We start from the raw sequence: 24,591 nt of genomic DNA, 5'->3' as shown, positions 1-24,591 counted from the left end.
ATAGGCCAGGGGAGAAGTCACCAAGGTGGGTGTGTGGGTGATGAGCAGGAACCAAGTAAGAGAAGGGGGAAGGGGGGGAAATAACTCATCCCAACTAGAGCCAAGCCGGTACACACCCTAACCCATACCCAAGGTCTGACCAAGGTAAAACCCCAACCCGGTAAATTGGTTTATTATTGTCACATGTCCTGAGGTACAGTGAAAAAACATTCATGCAGATCAATCCATTACACAGTGCATTGAGGTAGTACAAGGGAAAACAATGACAGAACGCAGAATGAAATGTTACAGTTACAGAGAAAGTGCAGTGCAGGCAGACAATAAGGTGCGAGGCTATAATGAGGTAGATTGAGAGGCCAAGAGTCCATCTTATCATACTGGGAGTCCATCTTATTGATCCTGTCCCCATCACAGATACCCAGGTCCATCTGGGCTTAGGTGGGGGAGCCAAGCTGTGCTGGGGGACTGGTGGTGGGAGTGGGTTAGTTTAAGTTTCCAGGACTGGGCGATGTGCTTTTGCTAGGGGCAGGGTCAGCACAGTCAAACAGAAGACATCACAGTCAGCACAGAGCAACAATGGTTAATTGGCACTGAGGTACAGATTAACCCTGTTCTTGCTGGATGGAGGAACAGGGTCGAGGGGCCGAATAGCCTTGCCCATTCTCTCTTATCTCCTGTACATGGGGAAGCCGCATTCATTAGCAGGCATTAGCCAGAGTGAGGGTGAGTGTCCTACCCGCTCCCCGCGGCCTCTGGGCTGATCATGGCTCCAATGACACCGTCTGTGGCCAGGGTCGCTTTCAAAGGCTCAGATTCGAACCACCGATTTAGAATCTGCCAGAAATAGAACAGAAGGGTTGACAGCGAGTTGACGACACAGAAACATCAGAGACTGAGTCACGCTCTGTTCCCCACACTGTCAGTTCCAGAGGTTCAGCCTGAGGAAGGTCTCTCCAGGGACTTACACTGGGAAACAGCTCCAGGGTTTTCACCACCTCCTCCCCACTGGCAAATGATGGGGGGACTTTAACCCCTTCCTTACTGCCAGGCAATTTCCTGTAGAATATTGGGGCCAGGTCCCAGAGGCAGGTAGTGGGTGTGACAGGACAGTGGGGCCAGAACTTTTCTTGTAGAGAAGCCAAAACCTGCCCTCCCTGCCCCTCCCACTTGCACCTGGAGAACAGTGTGGTATTGATCACCTCACACTGTCCCGTCACCTGCCAACCTGACAGGAGAAGCAGGTGAGCCAGCTGGTTCAGGTCAAAATTCATCCGGTCCCTCTGAGCCCCAGAGGTAGCTGACGTTAGCCAAGACAAGTTCTTGTCCCCAGCACAGGGCAGAGAGGAATTTCCTCGAGTCAGGGCTCCCTCATTCCTCAAGGCCTAATGCCAACGGCAAAAGAAACAGAAAATGTCAGAAACACTCAGCAAGTCAGGCAGCATCTGTGGAGAGAGGAACGGTTGATCTCTCAGATCTGGGACCTTTTGTCAGAACTGGTCTTAGACCCAAATGCATTAACTGTCTCTCTCTCCACAGACGCTGCCCGACCTGCTGAGGGTTTCCAGCATTTTCTGTTTTTATTTCAGATTTCCAGCAGCTGCGCTTTATTAATTTCCTGTCCCAGCTCTCCCTGGAAAGGTGACGGTGTGGGTGGCAGGGGGGTAGAAACTCCTGCCTAACTCCAGCAAGGGGCTCTAGTCTGGTGGGGAGCCAGTCAAGTGGGGAGTCAATCTCTGGGGCTCTTAGCATCAACATCACTAAAGAAAGTTTGAGGTGCTTACTCTGGATATCGGAGCGGTCAGTAGTTCGTAGAACTGTGGAATGTCTTTCCCCAGTTTCAGACCTGCAAGACATTAGGACAGGAGTGGACATTGTGTTAAACACATTAGAACTACTTACTAAGTCAAACAAGCAGTCTGCTTTGGACTTTCAGTGAAAGGAGGACAGTCTGTGATATTCTGGATTGGTACACCCAACAGTCCATGGAAAAAGTATCTGATTATTTGCTTATTATCACAACCCTGTTTATGGGAGCTTGCTGTGCACAGACTGGCTGTTGTGTTTATAAATTACAACAGTGTCCACGCACTTGAAGGCTACGTCATTGGCTGTGAATGGGTCAGGACATAGAAAAGTACAGCACAGGAACAGGCCCTTCGGCCCACCATGTCTGTGCCAAACATGATGCCGAATTAAACTAAATGTCTTCTTACCTGTACGTGATCCACATCCCTCCATTCCCTGCATATTCATGTGTCTAACAGCCTCTTAAACACCACTGTTGTATCTGCCTCCACCTCCACCCCTGGCAGCCCGTTCCAGGAACCCACCACTCTTTGTGTGAAAAACTGGCCCCGCTTTCCCCCTCTCACCTTAAATGCATTTGACTTTTCTACCCTGGGACAGTCTATCCTATCTATGTCTCTCATGATCTTATAAAGAGAGGCTCTGAGAGATTGAGAGAGGCTCTGTTGAAATGGAAATCTTCATTCTCTTTATCCTTCAGTGAAGATTCCAAAAATGTAGCCATTACCATCATGGCTTGCATTTACATCAACGTTTACATCAACGGTGCTGAGGTCGAGACGGTTGAGAGCTTCAAGTTTCTAGGAGTGAACATCACCAATAGCCTGTCCTGGTCCAACCACGTAGACGCCATGGCCAAGAAAGCTCACCAGCGCCTCTGCTTCCTCAGGAGGCTAAAGAAATTCATCATATCCCCTTTGACCCTCACCAATTTTTAGCAGCCTCCCCTCCATGGGCTCTGTCTACACTTTTCGCTGCCTTGGTAAAGCAGCCAACAAAATCAAAGACCCCACCCACCCAGGTCATTCTTTCCTCTCCCCCCTCCTATCCTGCAGAAGATACAAATGTCTGAAAGCACGTACCACCAGGCCCAAGGACAGCTTCTATCCCACTGTTATAAGACTATTGAACGGTCCCCTAGTATGATAAGATGGACTCTTGACCTCACAATCTACCTCATTTTGGACTTTCATCTTATTGTCTACCTGCACTGTACTTTCTCTGTAACTGTAACATTTTATTCCACATTCTGTATTGTTTTTCTTTGTACTACCTCGATGTACTGTTGTAATGAAATGATCAGTATGGATGGCATGCAAAACAAAGTTTTTCACTGTACCTCGGTACACTGACAATAATAAACCAATTTACCGCCCATCATTAACTGCCCAAGTAACGAGTGACTTGCTAGGTTACTGGAGGATCAACCACATAGGTGGGTCTGGAGTTATTATACAGGCAGATTTCCCCTCCTCTGAAGGACATTAGTGAATGAGGTGGTTTCAGAACTTCGGTGTGGTCACTGTTACCGAGGGGTTATTCCAGATTCAGTTAATTAACTAAATTTGAATTCCCCCACTGCATTTGATGGATTTGAACTTCTAGTCTCCCTGTCAGCAGCCCAGACCTGGATTACTGAGCCCATAACTCTGCCCATTCTGCTGCCCTTCTTACATTGAGGTTGATCCGTTTTTACTGTCAAGCCCAGGCGAACTACAAATCAACAAGCAAAATGCCGCAGATGCTGGAAATCCGAAACATAAACAGAGGATGATGGAAGCACACGGCAGGTCAGGCAGCATCTGTGTCGATGTTTTCAGGTCTGTGACCCTTCATCAGAACTGAAAAACGTGAAGACAAGTAGCACAGCGGTGCAGCGGGTACAGCCACTGCCACACAGCTCCAGAGACCCGGGTTCAATCCTGACCTCCAGTAACTGGGAATTGTCACGTGAACCGAGATACAGTGAAAAGCTTTTGTAAGTGTGCCATCCAGACAGATCATTCTGTACTTAAGTACATTGAGTGCTGTCTGTGTGGAGTTTGCACGTTCTCTCTGTGTAAATGAGTGTCGAATTTGAGGGAGGGGATGTTGGTGTGAATGTGTGAAGGGTAAAAGAAAATAGGATTATTGTAGGATTAGTGTATTGGTATTGGTTTATTATTGTCACTTGTACCGAGGTACGGTGAAAAACTTGTCTTGCACACTGTTCATACAGATCAATTCATTACACAGTGCATCGAGGTAGTACAGGGTAAAAACTATAACAGAATACAGAGTAAAGTGTCACAGCTACAGAGAAAGTGCAGTGCAGGTAGACGATAAGGTGCAAGGTCACAACAAGGTAGATGGTGAGGTCAGGAGTTCATCTCATCGTATAAGGGAACCATTCAATAGTCTTATCACCGTGCGATAGAAGCTGTCCTTGAGCCTGGTGTTATGTGCCCTCAGGCTCCTGTATCTTCTGCCTGATGGGAGAGGGGAGAAGAGAGAATGACCTGGGCAGGTAGGGTCTTTGATTATGCTGGCTGCTTCAGCAAGGCAGCGAGAGGGAGAGACAGAGTCCAAGGAGGGGAGGCTGGTGTCCGTGATGTGCAGGGCTGTGTCCACAACTCTCTGCAGTTTCTTGCGGTCCTGGGCACAGCAGTTGCCATACCAAGCTGTGATGCATCCAGATAGGATGCTTTCTGTGGTGCATCGATAAAACTTGGTGAGTGTCAAAGGGGACATACCAAATTTCTTTAGCCTCCTGAGGAAGTAGAGGCGCTGGTGAGCTTTCTTGGCCATGGCGTCTACGTGGTTGGACCAGGACTGGCTATTGGTGATGTTCACTCCTAGGAACTTGAAGCTCTCAACCTCGGCACCATTGATGTAGACAGGTGCATGTACACTGCCAAGGGCCTGGGTCCGTGCTGTATGACTTTAAGCATGTCTTAAGTTGCAGAGAGTTTGTGGATGATGGAGTGCAGAACATCAAGGGAACACTTACTGTAAAAATCAGCTGTTGGAGACTGAAAAAAAAGGATTAAACATTGAGAAGAGATACCGCCACATCTGTGGAGTGAGACCAGAAAAAAGGGGGTGATTACCTGAAATTCAACAAACTCAGCCAAAAGATGAGGTCTTGTTCCTCAGGCCTACATCAAGGCAGTGTAGGAGGGTGAAGTCAGAGGTCAAAGTGGGAGTGATGCAGAGAATTAAAGTGATGTCCTTGTGGACAATGGCTGTGTTTGGTTTCACCAGTGTGGAGGAAGCCACGCTTAAAACCGAGTGGATTAGAAGCAGTGCGGGTGAATCCCTGCTTCACCTGGAAGGAGTGACCCCGGATGGTGGGAGGGAAAGGAGGACACAGATGCCGCATGGGATGGTGGTGGCGATACTGGTGGAGATGGAAGAGTGTGTAGAGATTGCAGGGGGAAGAGTTCCTTCGGAATACTGAAAGGGGAAGGGTGGATGTGTCTGGTGGCAGAATCTCATCGAAGGTGATGGAACTTGCAAATGATGATGTATTGACTGCGGAGGCTGGTGGGGTGGAAAGTGAGGACCAGGGTGGGAGGAGAACAGGGTGATTGCTCAGTCAACCCCTGTGGAGGGGAGAGGACACCTCCAGGTTGCTGGTGTGGGAGAGTCACCATCGGAGCAGATACGATGGGGAAAGTGGGAGGAGTCCCTGCGGGGTGGGAGGAGGGGCAGTGAAGATAAGCAGTGGAGCTCACAGCTCCAGTGGGAAGGAACAGGTTGCCTGTTCACATCCTCAGTGTGGGGCTGGCTCTCCACTGTGTTTACTCAACCACAGTCACCGCGCTTCCAAAAATAATTGGTCAGGAGGAACACAGAGAGTGTGGGGCTCTCAGTACCAGACACGAGCTGGGCTCCCTCCTCTGCCTCTTACCTGCCTGTACAAGAGGTTTCACAGTGTGCAGCGATCGGAGCCTCTGCCTCAGGGAGTTACTGGTCAGCGATGGGATGTCCACTGGTACTGTATCCAGGAGAGGCTGGATAGCTGCAGCTATGCGACTGGTCAAGGCATCGTACGCAGCATATGCCTGCAAAGCACAAGGCAGACTGTAGAGAGGAGACGCAAGAGACGGCAGATGCTGGAAAGTGGAGCAACACACAATCTGCTGGAGTAACTCGAGCAGCATCCGTGGGGTGGGGGGGGGGGAGCTGTACAAAGGAATGGACTGAAATCATGCAGTTCCTCCCCAACACACATTCCAGCAAACCCCCCTCACACTCCCTGGAGGCAGAACTCAAAGAGTTATACAGCACAGAAACAGGCCTTTCAGCCCAGCTCGTGCATGCCAGCCAAATTGTCCAACTGAGCCAGTCCCATTTGCCTGTGTTTGGCCCATATCCCTCTCAACCTTTCCTTTCCGTGAACCTGCTTGTAGCGGTTAGCGTAACGCTATTACAGCGCCAGCGACCCGGGTTCAATTCCAGCCACTGTCTATAAAGAGTTTGTACGTTCTCCCCGTGACTGTGTGGGTTTCCTCCAGGTGCTCCGGTTTCCTCCCACATTCCAAAGGGTTAGGAAGTTGTGGGCGTGCTATGTTGGCGCCGGAAGCGTGGCGACACTTGCGGACTGCCCCCAGAACACTCTACGCAAAAGATGCTTTTCACTGTGTGTTTCAATGTACATGTGACTAATAAAGAAATCTTATCTTATAAATGGTGTCTGAATCCCCACCCCTGTCCTCCACTAGCATTCTCCAGCCTTCCCCTTCACTGCCACACAGTGGCAGCACCTTGGTGCCTCAACGCTCCCCATCTCCAGCTCCCTGGAGAAGTTGAACACAAGAGGGTCGCCAGTTTGAAAGAAAGATCTTGCACTTCTGACCCCGGACTCCTGAAGTGGATATTCTGTTCTGAGTTTTGTCATGGGACAAGATTACCCGATGACAGAAGAAGAGATTTAAGAACTTGCCCACAGTCACCTTGATAAATTGCAACATCCCGACTGATCCTTGGGAATCCCTGACTCATAACCGGTCAAAACGGAGAAGGAGCATTTGGAATGTATCCTGAGAACCTGGCGCCCATGAATTAGAAGCACAATCAAGCACAGGGTCAGTGGTGTCAGGAGCACACTCCCTCACAAACTACCCCCATCTCCCACCTCCTGCCCCATCCGTGGAAGAGTCTGCAGTTCCCTCATCCGTCACCTCAGAACCGGAGTGAAAGCAGGTCTTCCTGGATCCCAAGGGACTGCCTCAGAAGATCACCAAAACCTGCAGGTCCTGACCTTGCTCCAGTATCGGCGTTTCGCTTACCCGAGCGTCTTTCAGTGAGAACTGTGCGATCTGCTTCTGGGTCTCCTCCATGTCGCTGCCCATCAGTAGCGAACGGGGTGGATTCCCTCCCACACCGTCCTCCAGCATTGGGGTGAAGGAAGACGGGTTGCGAATGTGCACCCTCAGCCCATGTTTCTGACACAGAGAAAGAGTATTGGTATTGGTTTATTATTGTCACTTGTACCGAGGTACAGTGAAAAACTTGTCTTACAAACTGATCGTACAGGTCAATTCATTACACAGTGCAGTTACGTTGAGTCAGTACAGAGCGCATTGATGTAGTACAGGTAAAAACAATAACAGTACAGAGTAAAGTGTCACAGCTACAAAGATATCCCAAGTATATCATGAAGTTACACCATGTGAGACATTCTGCAAACCAGCCTCCCCTCCACGGACTCCGTCTGCACTTCCCACTGCCTCAGGGAAGCAGCCGACATAATCAAAGACCACCCACCCCAGACATTCTCTCTTCTCCCCCCCTCCCACCGCACAGAAGATACAAAAGCCTGAGAACACATACCACCAGGCTCAAGGACAGCTTCTACCCCATTGTTATCAGACTCTTGAATGGACCTCTTGTATGTTAAAAGATAAACTCTCAAACTCTCAATCTTACAATCTACCTCGTCGTGGCCCTTGCACTTGATTTGTCCACCTGTGCTGCACTTTCTCTGTAACTGTAACACTATATTCTGCATTCTGTTTTTCCTTTGTATTACCCTGATGTACTTACATGTGGCATAATCTGTCTGGATGGCACGCAAACAAAAGCTTTTTGCTGTATCTGTGTATACGTGACAATAATAAACCAATTCCGGTTCCAAGGGAACAGGAGCAGTACAGTTATATTAATGGACCAGTCAGAAACATAGACTAATGACTCAAAGACAGGATATGAAAATAAAAATATTTCAGTGGCCGGAAATCCAAAATAAAATCAAGAAATGTAGGTCAAATATGTTGGCGGAATATAGTATTAACGGTAGGACTCTTGGCAGTGTGGACGATCAGAGGGATCTTGGGGTCCGAGTCCATAGGACGCTCAAAGCGGCTGCGCAGGTTGACTCTGTGGTTAAGAAGGCATACAGTGTATTGTCCTTCATCAATCGGGGAATTGAGTTTGGGAGCCGGGAGGTATTGTTGCAGCTATATAGGTCCCTGGTCAGACCCCACTTGGAGTACTGTGCTCAGTTCTGGTCCCCTCACTACAGGAAGGATGTGGAAGCCATAGAGAGGGTGCAGAGGAGACTTACAAGGATGCTGCCTGGGATGCAGAGCATGCCTTATGAAAGCAGGTTGAGGGAACTCGGCCTTTTCTCCTTGGAGAGATGGAGGATGAGGGGGGACCTGATAGAGGTGTATAAGATGATGAGAGGTATTGATCGGGTAGATAGTCAGAGGCTTTTCCCCAGGGCTGAATTGGTGGCCACAAGGGGACATAGGTTTAAGGTGCTGGGGAGCAGATATTGAGGAGATGTCAGGGGTAAGTTTTTTACTCAGAGAGTGGTGATTGCGTGGAATGGGCTGCCGGAAATGGTGGTGGAGGCTGATATGATAGGGTCTTTCAGGAGACTGTTAGATAGGTACATGGAGCTGAGTAAAATAGAGGGCTATGGGTAAGCCTAGTAATTTCTAGGGTAGGGACATGTTCGGCACAGCTTTGTGGGCCGAAGGGCCTGAATTGTGCTGTAATTGTTCTATGTTCTATGTTCTAAATGCTGGAAACACTCATCAGTTCAGGCAGCGTCTGTGGACAAACGGGTTTAATGTTTCAGGTTTTGATGGAGAGTCTCAGACCTGAAACATTAACTCTGTTTATCTCTCTCCACAGACGCCGCCTGACCTGACGATGTGTTTTTCTACTATCTTCTGTTTTTATGAAGACCCTAAGACAGGAGTTTGTATTATGGCAGCTGGCAATCTAAGTTCAATTTCTGATATAAATTTGGAATGAAGGAGGAACTAGAGAATTGTCCTAAAAACCCATCCAGCTCACTAATGGCCAACAGCAAGGGATCTTGGTGCCACACAGTCACAGAGTTGTACAGCACAGAAACAGGCCCTTCGGCCCACCATGTCCATGCTGACCTCCTTGCCCATCTACAGTCCCATCTGCCCGTATTAGGACTGTAACATTTGATGCCTTGCCGACTTAAGTAATTGTCTAAATGACTCTTGAATTGTATCTGATTCCACCACTTCCATTGGCAGTGTGTTCCAGATACCAACCTCTCTCTGTGTAATAAAAAAACTTACCCCTCAGATCCCCTTTAAAACTCTGCCCTCTCTCCTTAAACCCCTGTGCTCTTGATACCCCAACCATGGGGAAAAGACTCTATCTACCCTATCTATGCCTCCCATAATCTTTCTCAGGTCACCCCTCAGCCTTCTACGCTCCAAGCCCAACCTATCCAACCTCTCCCCATGACTAAAGACCTCCAATCCAGGCAACATCCTGGTGAACCTCCTCTCCTCAGCAGTCTGTGGCTCCACAATGGTCCAGAACGCACCAATCATGCCAGCCTTCCCACCAAGACCCTGCGATGTCAGGTGGTGCAGCTGTCTGCCACACACCCTGAGAATCCATTACTAGTACAGGGAAGAGCCACCCCGGTATTCACCCAGAAGGAACTGATGACCATAGAGTCGTGGAGCTGTACAGCACAGAGGCCTTTCGGCCCACCTCGTTCATTCTGACCATGAAGCCTATCTACACTGAACCCACTTGCCTGCATTAGGTCCATATCCTTCCACACTTTTCCTATCCAAGTATCTGTTCAGAAGAAAGAGGAGCAGGAATCGGCCATTCGGCCCATCAAGCCTGCTCCACCGCTAAATATGATAGCTATTGATTCTGAGCCAGGAACATCTAGTCACCTGAACCTGTACTTCCCATTCCATCAATGCCTAAAAATCAATCAATCCCAGCCTCAATCGACCCAGTGACCTCAGAGCTCTGGGTGAAGGAACCACTCCCCACGCCCACCATAAATGCCCCACCTTAGTCCCCAGATAGTTTCCCCTCCCGCCCACCCCGCAGGGGTTTCAGACCCTTCAACATCCTCCCACCCACCTACCCAGCTCCAAATGTTTCATTCTTTTAACAGATGGACATCAGCTCGGGTATGAGATTAAAGCCCAACCCCAGCCAGTCCCAGCCCAGCCTAACCTCAGCCAATCACAGACCAACCCAATCCCAGCCAATCCCAGCCCAACCCAATGCCGGCCAATCCCGGCCCAACCCAACCCAACCCCAGCCAATCACAAACCAACCCAATCCCAGCCCAATCCAACCCCAGCCAATCACAACCCAACCCAATCCCAGCCAATCCCAGCCCAACCCAATGCCGGCCAATCCCGGCCCAACCCAACCCAACCCCAGCCAATCACAAACCAACCCAATCCCAGCCAATCCCAGCCCAACCCAATGCCGGCCAATCCCGGCCCAACCCAACCCAACCCCAGCCAATCACAGACCAAACCAATCCCAGCCAATCCCAGCCCAACCCAATGCCGGCCAATCCTGGCCCAACCCAACCCAACCCCAGCCAATCACAGACCAACCCAATCCCAGCCCAATCCAACCCCAGCCAATCACAAACCAACCCAATCCCAGCCAATCCCAGCCCAACCCAATGCCGGCCAATCCCGGCCCAACCCAACCCAACCCCAGCCAATCACAGACCAACCCAATCCCAGCCCAATCCAACCCCAGCCAATCACAAACCAACCCAATCCCAGCCAATCCCAGCCCAACCCAATGCCGGCCAATCCCAGCCCAACCCAACCCAACCCCAGCCAATCACAAACCAACCCAATCCCAGCCAATCCCAGCCCAACCCAATGCCGGCCAATCCCGGCCCAACCCAACCCAACCCCAGCCAATCACAGACCAAACCAACAAGACCCTGAAAAAGTGGAACCAGCCTGGGTAAGTTTGAGAGTGACAGACAGGACCCACCGGGCGGGTTGGTGAGGGGCTGGACACCACTGGGGGTGGGTCGGTGAGGGGCCAGACCCCGCCGGGGGTGGGTCGGTGAGGGGCCGGACCCTGCCGCCGGGGGCGGGTCGGTGAGGGGCCAGACCCTGCCGCCAGGGGCGGGTCGGTGAGGGGCCAGGCCCCGCCCAGGGTTGGCCACCTAGCAGAGGGCAGGAGCCGGGTTCCTGTCAGTGAATTATTTGCCAGGTTTGCCTCGTTCGTAGCCGCGGCCTCACCTTCAGCTCCAGTTCTTGGTAGACCCGAGGCCTCAGTAAACTCAGCACGTAGGATGCTCGTGAAAACTTAAACCCTGCAGTGGAAGAAGAACAGAACCGAGAGCAGTCACTGACATGTACAGCACAGGAGGAGGCTGTTCAGCCCATCATGTCCACAGCATTAGAAATGGACTTTGGGTTGTCCCACCCCCTCTGCTCTTGATCTCAGCTCGAGGGCTTCCCTGAGAACTGTTTGAACCCCAGCTCGGGATCTCAGATCTCACCACCCCTGGAGTGAAATATTTGGTCAGTGCCCCTCTATTCTTACTACCAATTAACTTCAACCCACATCCCCTACTTACTGACCAGTAACGCTAATTATCCAGTCCAGCAGCTTTGTTGTGAACCTCCCTGTACCTTCTCAGAGGCCGTCAGCTCCTCCTGAAATGTGATGACTCCGCACTGTACCTTGTACATAATGTCGATGCACCACTTAATATGTCCTGTGTACCAACAGCGCTGTTGTGGTTCGATTACTGTAGGGTTGGTCACCAGCCATAGTCACTGCACACAGAGTCCACACAAGCAGCGCCCGAGGTCAGGATCAAACCCAGACCACTGGGGCTCTGAGGTTGCAGCACCCTGCTGCCCGTTCTACAGGTGCCCTGTGATCCTGGACACTCCTGCCACCACAGATTAGTGGGATGCTGGCCACAGTTCAGAGGGTGACACACTGCAATCCGGTTGTGGGATCGAGACCCAGTCTAGGAGTTTGAGAGCAAAAACGCAGGCTGACGGTTCAACACACTGCAGCCAGTGACAAACTTTTGGAGGTGCTATACTGTATGTTGTCGGGGATGTGAAACCAAGACCATCTCAGTAGATGTAAATGATCTCATTTCTACTTTTGTGGAGCAGGGGATTTCTCCCAGTGTCCTGTCCAATGTTCCCCCCTCAATTCACATCATCATGGAGGAGATTATCCACTCACTATCACATTGCAGTTTGAGGGATCTTGCCATGTTCCCACATTACAACAGAACATCATTGGCTATAAAATATTTTGGGATGTCTATCCTGTTACCTGACTACAGAAACCTACTAATCTGCTGGTTAGTTTATGAGTCCATCCTGTATGTTACATACTACTGTAGATTTTACCAAACTCCGTTAATTATTGCTTGATTCCCAACTCCTGTTCTTTGGACTGGATATAATCAGCTCCTGCTGAGAGGATCACATGCAGTCACATGATATTTGTCTTTTAGAATAAAAGCTTCGCATTTCAATAGCACCTTTCACCACCTCAAGATATCCCAAAGCAGTCCGGAGCTCACAAAGGACTTCTTGAAGTGTAGTAATGTTGGAAACTTGGCATGTAATCTGTGCACAGCAAGCTCTCACTCACAAGGTAATGACCCAATAATCAAATTTCTACTCGAAGGATGGATATTGACTCCAGGAGAACATCAGCGTCCACCTTCCGTACAACATAAGACCCCATCCTACCTCTGTGTCCACTTCCCTAGTTTAATCCAAGCAGCCTGTAGAATTTTCCCACTAGTGTTGGTGTTTAAGAGCTCTTTGCCAGATGAGTGTCCATGTGTGAAGACAAGGCTTCCAGTTCCCTCTCACATTAGTTCCCCACACTAATGTGACCTCCCTGGTCTTTGCTTCATCACTGTTCCAACACAAACCTGAGGAACAGCACCTCACCTTCTGACTGAACACACCTCAGCCTTCCAAACATCGAGTTCAACACTTCAGACAATGATTCTCCTTCACCCACTTCTCCTGGACTGGGTCTCAATCCCACAACCCGGGACTGGTGTTTCACCCTCTGAACCGTGGCCAACATCCGATTAATCTGTGGTGGGAGTAATTGTGAATTGGTTTATTTTTGATGCATGTACCGAGAATCAATGAAAAGCTTTTGACTTACTTGCCATCCAGATAGATCATTCCAAAACACAAGTACATCGAGGTAGTACAAAGGGAAAACAATAACAGAATGCAGAATAAAGTGTTACAGTTACAGAGAAAGTGCAGTGCAGGCAGACAATAAGGTGCAAGGGCTACAACGAGGTGGATGGTGAGATCAAGAGTCCATCTTTATCGTACAAAAGATCCATTTAAGAGCCTTATAACAACGGGATAGAAGCTGTCCTTGAGCCTGGTGGTACGTACTTTCAACCTTTTGTATCTTCTGCCTGACGGGAGGGGGCCTTTGACTATATTGGCTGCTTTCCCAAGGCAGTGGAATGTGCAGACGGAGTCAATGGAGGGGAGGCTGGTTTTCATGATGGACTGGGCTGTGAACACTACCAGGTTCTGTTCATGGATCACAGGGGCATGTGTAGAATGGGCAGCTGCTCCCAACCCATCATTCATTCTTTTCTTTACTTGTTGCATCAGCATCCTCCCTCTGCACTTCCATCCCTCCGACTCAATCACAGACCCTCCCTTTTGTCCTCTACCCCCCCCCCACCCCACCCCTTCTCGCTGTTTCTTCAAACAGATTTCGTCTTTAACCACTCTCAGTTCTGATGAAAGGTCACTGACCTGAAACATTCACTCCACAGATGCTGCCTGACCTGCTGAGTATCTCCAGCACCCTCTGTGTTTAATTCTGATTGACACAGCCGAAGCCCCTTGAACCCAATCAGGCAATGGCCACACCCACCTGGAACCAGTTCCTCAGTGACAGCCGCCCCACCGATGACATGCCGTCTCTCTAACACAGCGGTGTTCACCCCAGACTTCTGTAGGTAGGCAGCCTGCAAGAGAGACTGGAGTTTAGAAGAACAAGAGGGGACTTGACTGAAATATACAAGATCCTGAGGGGTCTGAACAGGACGGATGTGGAGAGGATGTCTCCTCCTGTAGGAGAATCTAGAGCTAGGGGTCACTTCAAGAATAAGGGACCGCCCATTTAAGTCAGCGGGGAGCAAATATTTTTCTCTTGGGGTGTTGTGACCCTTGGGGGACATAGGGAGATGGGGCGGGGACTGTCCATCACTGTAAGAGTGGCTTCTAGTAGCCTGTCACTTTAATTCTCTATCCCACTCTGACCTTGCTCTCTCCCTCAGCATTATCACTGTTCCCAAAAGCTCAAGGCTCAGCACCTTATCCTCTGACTGAGCACATTGCAGCCTTCTGGACTCAACATTTGCAGCTCCCATCGGGCAGGAGGTACAGAAGCCTGAAGTCCCCACACCACCAGGTTCAGGAACAGCGACTTCCCTTCAACCATTCGGTTCTTGAACCAACCGGCACAACCCTAATCACTACCTCAGTATAGAAATACTATGATCAGTTTGCACTACAATGGACTTTGTTTTTTGATTTTCTGATTGTATTCTTTCTTGTAAAAATTGGGTATAATTTATGTTTAATTTATGTTTTTCTTGTGAATGCTGCTTATCTGATGCTCTGTGCCTGTGATGCTGCTGCAAGTAAGTTTTTCATTGCACCTGTGCACACATGGACGTGCAGAAGACAATAAACTCGACTTCGACTTTGATTTTGAAAAGACAGCAGAAGCAAAGTTCTCGAATATTTTTGTGGCTGTGGTTTAGATACTTGTTAAGCAAGGGGTTAAAAATTTATTGGGGTTAGAACAGGATGCAGAGTTGAGATTACAATCAGATCAACCATGTTGGTGCGACAGGTCTGAGGGTCCGAGTGGCCTACTCCTGCTCTTAGTTCAAATGTTTGTGCACTCAGATGCTACAACAAAGGTCAAACTTAGAGCTTCCTGGAATCCAGTTCTTCAGAACACATTTGAATACACTCTCAATGATAACAGCTTGTGATTAGATAGTACGGTTATACTACATTGTAAAACATCCCAGGGTATCTCACAGGATCACTTTCAAATAAAATCTGACACCAAGAAACATTAGGAGACATCTGGTGAAGGAGACCAAGAGCTCAGTGAAGTGAGTGAAAACATCTGAAAGTAGCAGAGAGATGTAGAGAGGGTTAGGGAGGGAATTCCAGAACTGCGGCCCAGGCTGCTGAAGGCACAGCTCCCGGTGATGGGCTAAACAAACTGGGGATGATCAAGGGGCCTGAATTGGAGACTTGGAAGGTTTGGGTGGAGTCACTGAGATGGGGGAGGGAGGGGTGTTTGAAAACAAGGATAAGTTTTATTGCCAAAGAACTGCTTAGGCACAAGCAAATTATGTTCTGTTGATGCCGTAGTGACTATTGTAACATAGGAAACTCAGCAGCTAGTTTGTGCATGGCAAGATCCCACAAAGGGATGTGTGATGTTGGGCAGACACCTGCTTCATTTGATTGTTAGAGGGGGAATAACTCCCCTTATCTTCTCCACTTCCATAATCTGCTTTAAGATCTTTCACCTTAGAGAGTGGCTTCAGCTTACCATCTTGTCCAAAGGACAATGATTCAACAGTGTGGCATTCCCTCAGTACCACAGTGGGAAGCACTGTAGCACAGCTGGTAGATCCACTGCCTCACAGCTCCAGGGACCCAGGTTCAATCCTCGGGTGCTGTCTGTGTGGAGTTTGCATGTTCTCCCTGTGACCGTGTGGGTTTCCCCAGGGCTCCGGTTTCCTCCCTCATCCCAGTGACGTGCAGGTCAGTGGGTTACTCTGGTCACTGGTGTGTAGGTGAGTGGTAAAATCTGGGGGGAGTTGATGAGAATGTGAAGGGAATAAAAAATGGGATTAAATTAAACGTGTGATGATAGTATGGACTCAGTGGGCCGAAGGGCCTATTTCCATGTTGTATCTCTCGATGACACAATCTCTGTGAGATCGTTCTGCTGGAGAGGGCCCTGTGCCGATGTAATCCCGCGGCTCAGGACCTGCCCACTTAGTCACGTTTACACTTCTTGCTAATAATGGCAGTGAGAGAGGGCACAGAGAGTTTAAGGACAGTAATCGGGAAGTTCTCCCTCACACAGAGAGCTCAGTGCTTGGGGTGAACTCTCAAGAAAGCGAAGGTTGGCCAGAAATCATGTCAAAGGATAATCGGGGATGGAATGCAGGGTCAAAACATAGAACACAGAACGTGGAGCGTCGAACACGGAACATAGAACACAGAACACAGAACGTGGAGCGTCGAACACGGAACATAGAACACAGAATGCGGAGCGTCGAACACAGAACACAGAACGTGGAGCGTCGAACACGGAACATAGAACACAGAATGCGGAGCGTCGAACACGGAACATAGAACACAGAATATAGAACACAGTGGAGCGTAGGAACAGGCCCTTCGGCCCATCATGTCTGCACCCATCATGATGGCAATCTAACTAATCCCACCTGCCTGCAGCATGGCTGAACTAAGATGGACCAGCAGGTTCCCATCTCCAGTTGTCTTGTCATCCCTGAGACCTTTAATTATTTAACAGTCTCTCTGATGATATCTGCTAACCCACTCTTCTTGTGGAGGGTTATGGTATGCCTTGATTCTCCCTCAGAAACAACCCCCCCAACCCATCTCTCACTGCCCAAGACTGAGTCTGCAGCCTTTTCCCAACATCATTCCAAACTGAGCAGCAAGGAATCAGGGAGTCAGCCTGGCTCCTTCTTCCCTCTCTCTGGAGGAACCGTGCACTGTTAGAGGACAGCCAAGGGGTTTTCACCATTTGCCGGGGGTGCACAGTGCAGGGAGCACACAGTCTGGGCTACGGCTGGCATTAATCATTCCCTCGATTCAAGTAGGGCAGGCACTGTAGTGTAGTGGTTAGTGTAACGCTTTACAGCACCAGCGACCCGGGTTCAATTCCGGCCGCTGTCTGTAAGGAGTTTGTACGTTCTCCCCGTGTCTGCGTGGGTTTCCTCTGGGTGCTCCAGTTTCCTCCCACATTCCAAAGACGTACGGGTTAGGAAGTTGTGGGCGTGCTATGTTGGTGCCGGAAACGTGGCGACACTGGCGGGCTGTCCCCAGAACACTCGACGCAAAAGATGCATTTCACTGTGTGTTTCGATGCGCACATGATTAATAAAGATGTCTTAGGACCGATACCTCAATTAGCATAAAAGTCAAAAGGTATACATACAGCAGTGAGCCCATTGTGGCCTAGGGAAACAAAGAGAAAATGTCAATTGGTTACGTCAAGATAACACACAGTATTAGCAAAGTAACCTGATTTAGTACATCAGGTGATAGCTTCAATGAACAACAAATACATTTATACAGCACCTGTACCATAATTAGGGCTAGGATTTTGTCACAGTAAAATTGGACATAATTCACAAAGTTTGTCAAGGCATATTTTCTCAAAATCATGGAAAAATTGTCTGCAGTTAGGCCAGGGGTGGTGGTGGGGGGACAAATACAATAGAGGCATTTAAGAGGCTCTTAGATAAGCATGTGAATATGCTGAGATATGGACATTGGGTAGGCAGAGGGGATTAGTTTGGTTAGGCATTTAATTACTAATTTAATTAGTTCAGCACAACATAGTGGGCCAAAGAGCCTGTTCCTGTGCTGTACTGTTCTGTGTTCTCTGTTCTAAAGCCTAAGAGAGAATAAAGTCACAGGAAGAATGAATCCATTGTTCAGGAGCCCACGTTAGTGCCAGTAGAGGGTGAGCACTGGGGCAACAGAGACTTGTGCTTAACCCTGACCAATGCTTACAGTGTCAATGTCAGGGTGAGGCATCTCCTGCAGTGTAAGGCAGCCAGGCTGGATCAACATTCACAAAACATGTGTTTTTCAAGAATGTCACAGAGATCAAAAGTCACGGAAATCAGCAACGCATTGATGCAATAATGAAGAAGGCGTGCCAGCGGCTGTACTTCGTTAGGAGTTTGAGGAGTTTGAAGAGGTTTCTATGAGGTACAGTGGAGAGCATTCTGACTGGTTGCATCACTGCCTGGTATGGAGGCTCCAATGCACAGGATCACAAGAGGCTGCAGAGGGTTGTAGACTCAGCCAGCTCCATCACAGGCACAACCCTCCCCACCATCGAAGACATCTTCAAGAGGCGGTGCCTCAAGAAGGTGACATCCATCATTGAGGACCCTCACCATCCGGGACACACCCTCTTCTGGTTACTACCATTGGGGAGGAGGTACAGGAGCCTGAAGACCCACACTAAGCTTCTTCCACTCTGCCATTAGATTTCTACACAGCTCATGAACCCATGAACACTACCTCGTTAATCCTTTTTTTTTGCACTATTTTTTATTGTAATTTATACTAATTTTATGTCTTTGCACTGTACTGCTGCCACACAACAGCACATTTCATGTCATACAAGCCAGTGATAAAAAATAAATGAATCGGATCTGAATTCATGGTATCCCCTGACACCCATCCCCTCCATTTCTAAATCCCAGCATGAACCGTAGTAGATCAGCCTTCAATCCTTCGCGGGTTAGGACTCAGTGGGAGGGAGGCTTTAAAGAGAGTCACCAGAAACTCATCAAAGTAGAAGGAAAAGAGCCAGGAGGAGAGCTTCACGGGAGCAGAGATCCAGCCTCGATGGAATAGGACAAGGTCCCTGGTGACGAGGCAAAGGACATGTATGTAGGAGGAATGATTAGTGAGTTTGTGGATGACATGAAAATTGGTGACGTTGCGGATAGCGAGGAAGGTTGTCTGAGGCTGCTAATATACCTATATCACAAACGACAAAGATCCCTACGACACACACTGGTCACAGACTTCCAATCAGAAAATCATCTCTCCTCCACCCTCTGTATCCTATTACCAAGTCAATTTTGGATCCAATTAGCCAGCTCGCCTTGGATTTCTTGTCCAAGGCCACCGCAAGATATAGATCAGATGGAAAGTTGGACAGAGCATTGGCAGATGGAATTTAATCCCAACAGGTACAAGATGATGCCTTTTGGGAAGTCAAATAGGAGTAGAACATATACAGTAAATGGTAGGGTGCTAAGGAATGGTGGTGAACAGAGAGAGAGGGACCTTGGGGTTCAAGTCCATAGTTCCCTGAAATTGGCAACATAGGTAGATAGGAGGCATATGCCATGTTTGCCTTTATAGGTCAGGAAATAGAATATAAATGACATAGAATATTTGACAATGATCTTTGCATCCTCCCTGGCCACGGGAGCGGTACCAGAGGATTGGAGGATGGCAAGTGTTGTTCCATTGTTCAAGAAAGGTAATAGGGATAATCCTGGGAATTATAGACCAGTGAGTCTTAGGTCAGTGGTGGGCAAACTATTGGAAAGTATTCCCAGAGACAGGATTTACGAGCATTTGGAGAAGCACAGTCTTATTAGGGATCTTCAGCATGGCTTTGTGAGGGGCAGGTCATGCCTCATGAACCTAATTGAGTTTTTCAAAGAGGTGACAAAACAAATTGAAGGTCGAGTGGTGGATGTGGTGTATATGGACTTTAGTAAGGTGTTTGACAAGGTTCCCCATGGTTGGCTCATCCAGAAAGTCATGAGGCATGGGATCCATGGAGACTTGGCTGCGTAGATTCGGAATTGACTTGCCCACAGAAGGCAGAGGGTGGTGGTAGATGGAGCATATTCTGCCTGGAGGATGGTGACCAGTGGTGTTCTGCAGGGATCTGTTCTGGGACCCCTGCTCTTTGTGATCTTTATAAATGACTTGGATGAGGAAGTGGAGGCGTGGGTTAGTAAATTTGCAGATGATACAGAGGTTGGTGGTGTTGTGGATAGTGTAGAAGGTTGCCGTAGGTTACAATGGGATATAGACAGGATGCAGAGTTAGTTGGAGGGTAACAGATGGAGTTCAATCTGGAAGTGTGTGAAGTGATACATTTTGGAAGATCGAACTTGAAGACGGAGTACAAGGTTAATGGCAGGATTCTGAGCAGTGTGCAGGAACAGAGGGATCTTGGGGTCCAAGTCCATAGATCCCTCAAAGTTATCACGCAAGTTGATAGGGTAGTTAAGAAGGCATATGGTGTGCTGGCCTTCATTAGTCGGGGAATTGAGTTCAGGAGCCACGAGGTGATGTTGCAGCTCTATAGAACTCTGGTTAGACCACACTTGGAGTATTGTGTTCAGTTCTGATCGCCTCTTTATGGGAAGGATGTGGAAACTTTAGAGAGGATGCAGAGAAGATTTACCAGGATGCTGCCTGGATTAGAGAATATATCCTATGAAGATAGGTTGAGCGAGCAAGGGCTTTTCTCTTTGGAGTGATGGAAAATGAGAGGCGACTTGATAGGGGTGTATAAGATTATGAGGGGCGTCGATAGAGTGGACAGCCAGCACCTTTTCCCCAGGACGGCAATGGCCAACACCAGAGGACATCTGTTTAAGGTGCATGGAGGAAAGTTTAGGGGAGATGTCAGAGGTAGGCTTTTCACAGAGGGATTGGTGGGTGCCTGGAACGCACTGCCGGGGGTGGTGGTAGAGGCTGATACAACAGGAACATTTAAAAGACTCTTAGATAGGCACATGGATGTAAGTAAAATAGAGGGTTATGGGCTGTGTAGGAGGGAAGGGTTAGATTGATCATGGAGTAGGTTTATATAGGTCGGCACAACATCGTGGGCCAAAGGGCCCCTACTGTGCTGTACTGTTCTATAAAGATTGAGAGGTTATTTTGCAACTTTACAAAACCATACTTGGAGCACAGTGTGCAGTTCTGGTCACCACACTATAGGAATGTGTGGTTGTGCTGGAGAGGGTGCAGAGGAGATTCACCAGGACATTGCCCGGATTGGAGGACTTTAGTTACACGGAGAGATTGGATAGGCTAGGCTTGTTTCCCCTGGAGTGAAGGAGACCCAGGAATGACCTTACTGAGTTACATAAAATTATAAAAGGCATAGAGAGGGTAGCAGCTTCAAACGAGCAGCCTTGTATCCTGAGGTGGAGCCCCCAGAGAAACAACCCCTCAACACTCACTGTGCCCGTCCTTCACAGGAGCTGGCGCCTCTCTCAGATCTCTCTCAATCTTCTAAACTCCATTTCATCTACATCAAACTCACCCTGCTCCCTACCGCAAGTCAGCAACTTGGACTCAGTCCAAACCCATCAGTGTCTAAGCTTGTTCTTCCAGTTTCCCCAAGGACGGGATGAGGTGAGGGCTTGTGATGCAAACAGCTGACAGGAGCTGGACAGGACCAGGTACTTGATTCCCGGAGCATGGCACCAGTTTTAGTTGGTATCTCAATAAGGTAAACACCTCTGTCCTAACACTCCGTGGAGAGGGTTTGTGTCCATGTGAACTACCAGCAGAAGGCAGAGTGTTCACAGTGAGGTTGGCACTGAACCAACATCCTCAGACTTCAGGAACTCACGCTGCGAGATCAGTTACTAAAAGAAAGTTCTAATTCCAGTTATGCACAGCACAGGCAAGAGAGTAAACACTGGGCAGAGTAACACTGAGCATGTGGCATGTTCACACACACACACACACACACATTCTCTCTCTCAAACACACACTCCCCATATACACACTCCCTCCCCTCATACACACACTCCCTCCCCTCACACACACACACACACACACTCTCACAGACTGACACTGTCTCTCAGCCTCTTTCCGTCACACACACAGACACTCTGAATTCACCTGGCCTCTGGAGCAGTCAGATAGTCTATCTCACACACACACACACACACACACACACACACAGACAGCATCAAGTGACGGGGTTGGCAGTGAGAGGTCTCTTTCGCCTCTCACTCCGGTTACGGTGTGGACCCTCTCCTGCGGCCGGAGCCCGCACCCCTCCCCTTGCCCCTGACGTTTGGCAGAGGTTGTTCAGCGGACACCCACCTGCCCCGATGACCACGGCGTCGTACTGCGCCCGCAGCCCGGTCCCGGCGCTGCCGCGGCTCCCGGGAACCCTCAGCAGGATCCGGCGGAGACAGACACGTTCCCAGCCGATCGCCATAGTCCCAGAAAGCGGAGCTCGGCCCCGTCAACAGGAACAGAGGGGGCGGATCCACCCCTGACCAGCAGAACCTTGGGCCCGCGCAGCTTCCCCTCGGCCCATCGCCTCCGTGCTAGCTCCCTGGAGAACAATTCCCTTCTGCGGACACGAGAAACTGCAGATGCTGGAATCTGGAGCAAGAAATAATCTTCTGGAGGAACTCAGGGGGTCGAGCAGCGTCTGAGGGGGCAAACAATCCCATTAGTCCCGTCCCCCACCCCCCCCCCCCGTGCGCTTCCAACATTCCCTCTCTCTCTCAGATTCCCTTGGAAAACCAAACAACTGAAGATGCTGTAAGTCTGAAATAAAATCAGAAAATGCTGAAAACATTCAGCACCATCTGTAGAACCAGAGGGTAAACAGTCTCCCGGCCAGAACAGTCTCACCCCTGGAAAAGGTGGACAATCGTGTGGGGACAGGTTGCACGGAGGCTTTTTTTTCTGCTAGAGTTCAGAAGTGCGAGAGGAGATGATTGTAACATCAGATCCCGAATGACGTTGACAGGATGGATATGGAGAAAATGTTCTGAGGGGGAGCCGAGAGCTCGGAGTCACTGTGTGGGACACCCGTCTAATGTGGGACACCATTTAATATGGGACAGAAGCGAGGCAGCAACCTTACTCTCAGTGAGCCATGAGTCTTTGGAAAGCTCTTGCTCAAAGGGCGGTGGAAGCAGAGTGTTTGAGTACTGAAGGCAGAGGTAGATAGTATTTGATAAGCAAGGGGTTGAAAGGCCACTGGACAGGTAGGAACGCGGGGTTGTTACAGTCAGATCAGACTTGATCTTTAAGCACTGACGAAGTGCGCTGGAGGGACGGACTTGTTCCACATTTGTCTGTTCAAATGTACCAGGGCCCTCTGTAATTGGGGCAAGATGTCTCTACTCTTGCCACCTTGCAAGAAAGCCAACTCACCACTTGCCTTCCTAACTGCTTGTGTTAATCGAAAGACTGAAAGAGTGCAGAGGAGATTTACTAGAATGTTGCCGGGTCTTCAGGAGCTGAGTTACAGGGAAAGATTGAACAGGTTAGGACTTTATTCCTTGGAGCGTAGAAGAATGAGGGGAGATTTGATAGAGGTTTACAAAATTATGAGGGGCATAGACAGAGTAAATGCGGGTAGGCTCTTTCCACCTAGATTTGGAGAGATAAGTACAAGAGGACATGGCTTTAGGGTGAAAGGGGAAAGGTTTAGGGGGAACATTAGGGGGAACTTCTTCACTCAGAGAGTGGTGGGAGTGTGGAACAGGCTGCCATCTGATGTGGTAAATGCGGGCTGACTCTTAAGTTTTAAGAATAAATTGGATAGATACATGGATGGGAGAGGTCTGGAGGGTTATAGACTGGGTGCAGGTCAATGGGACTAGCGGCATAAAGTTTCGGCACAGACTAGAAGGGCTGAATGGCCTGTTTTCTGTGCTGTAGTGTTCTATGGTTCTAATTTTTACTAGTTCATGTACCCAGGTCTGTCTGAACACCAAAACCTTTCAATCCCTCACCATTTAATAAACACTCCACCAAAGTGACGATCTCATACTTTTACACATGACATTACGTTCCTTGGCCGATTGGCTCTGAAACCTCTCTACATCCTTCTCACAGCCCACACTGCCCCCTAGATGTATAGCAGCAGCAGACTTGGATATATTATGCTTGATCCTATAAATAAAATTGTGGATGCTGATTGTGAACAGCTGTGACACCCAACACCCCACCAGTCTCAACCTATCTATTATTCAACTGTCCATTTCCCTCCATAGATGCTGAGTTCCTCCAGCTTTTTGTGTGTTGCTCCAGATTTCCTGCATCTGCAGTCTCCTGTGTCTTAAAGGAACAGCAGTGTATTATCCCCAATATTATGCATTATAAACTAACTGGCACCTTATTGTAAGCCTTCTGAATGCCCAACTACATTAACTTGATCACCAGTCCAGATGAAGGGTCTCGACCCAAAACATTGACTGTCCATCTCCCTCCACAGATTCTGCCTGACCCACTGAGTTCCTCCAGTAGCTTGGGGTATTTTTGGCTCCAGATTCCAGCATTTGCAGTATCACCAACTTGATCACTTTCTATCTTCTGCTAGTTACAGCTGCAAAAAACTCATTTTTTTCATATTTCTATCTCAGAAATTCCTATAGACTCTGTGTGGTCCTAGTATTATTTCTAAGTATCTTGTTAGCATTTTCTTAACAATAGATTCCAGCCTTTTCCCCTTAGAGTCATAGAGTTATACAGCACAGAAACAGACCCTTTAGTCCAACTCCTCCATGCCGACCAAGGTGTCTACTGGAGCAACAAACAATCTGCGGGTCGAGCAGTATCTGTGGGGGTTGGAGGGGAAGGAATTGTCGATGTTTCAGGTCAATGCATCAGGGCTTGACCTAGTCCCATTTCCCTATATCCCTCGAAACCACAA

At 48.9% G+C, this 24,591-nt stretch overlaps 1 protein-coding gene across 1 annotated transcript in view; it reads right to left on the bottom strand.

The window, feature by feature from the left end:
- The window catches only part of pyroxd2 (pyridine nucleotide-disulphide oxidoreductase domain 2), a 39,355-nt gene extending 17,158 nt beyond the window's left edge, over positions 1-22,197 (bottom strand). Inside the window, exons 1-8 of the mRNA XM_052027452.1 lie at positions 22,017-22,197; positions 17,335-17,354; positions 13,981-14,074; positions 11,319-11,392; positions 7,080-7,235; positions 5,699-5,852; positions 1,782-1,843; positions 737-834 (exon numbers count right to left, since the gene is read on the bottom strand). Of these exons, the coding sequence (XP_051883412.1) occupies positions 737-834; positions 1,782-1,843; positions 5,699-5,852; positions 7,080-7,235; positions 11,319-11,392; positions 13,981-14,074; positions 17,335-17,354; positions 22,017-22,134 (776 nt within the window). The 5' untranslated portion in view covers positions 22,135-22,197. The remainder of the gene's footprint in view (positions 1-736; positions 835-1,781; positions 1,844-5,698; positions 5,853-7,079; positions 7,236-11,318; positions 11,393-13,980; positions 14,075-17,334; positions 17,355-22,016) is intronic.
- Positions 22,198-24,591: the final 2,394 nt, after the last annotated feature.

The sequence above is a fragment of the Pristis pectinata genome, chromosome 12 (genome assembly GCF_009764475.1).
Source record: "Pristis pectinata isolate sPriPec2 chromosome 12, sPriPec2.1.pri, whole genome shotgun sequence".
Lineage (NCBI taxonomy): Eukaryota > Metazoa > Chordata > Chondrichthyes > Rhinopristiformes > Pristidae > Pristis > Pristis pectinata.
The sequence above is the reverse complement of the archived record's forward strand: the minus strand, read 5'-3'. Positions and strand labels throughout refer to the sequence as shown.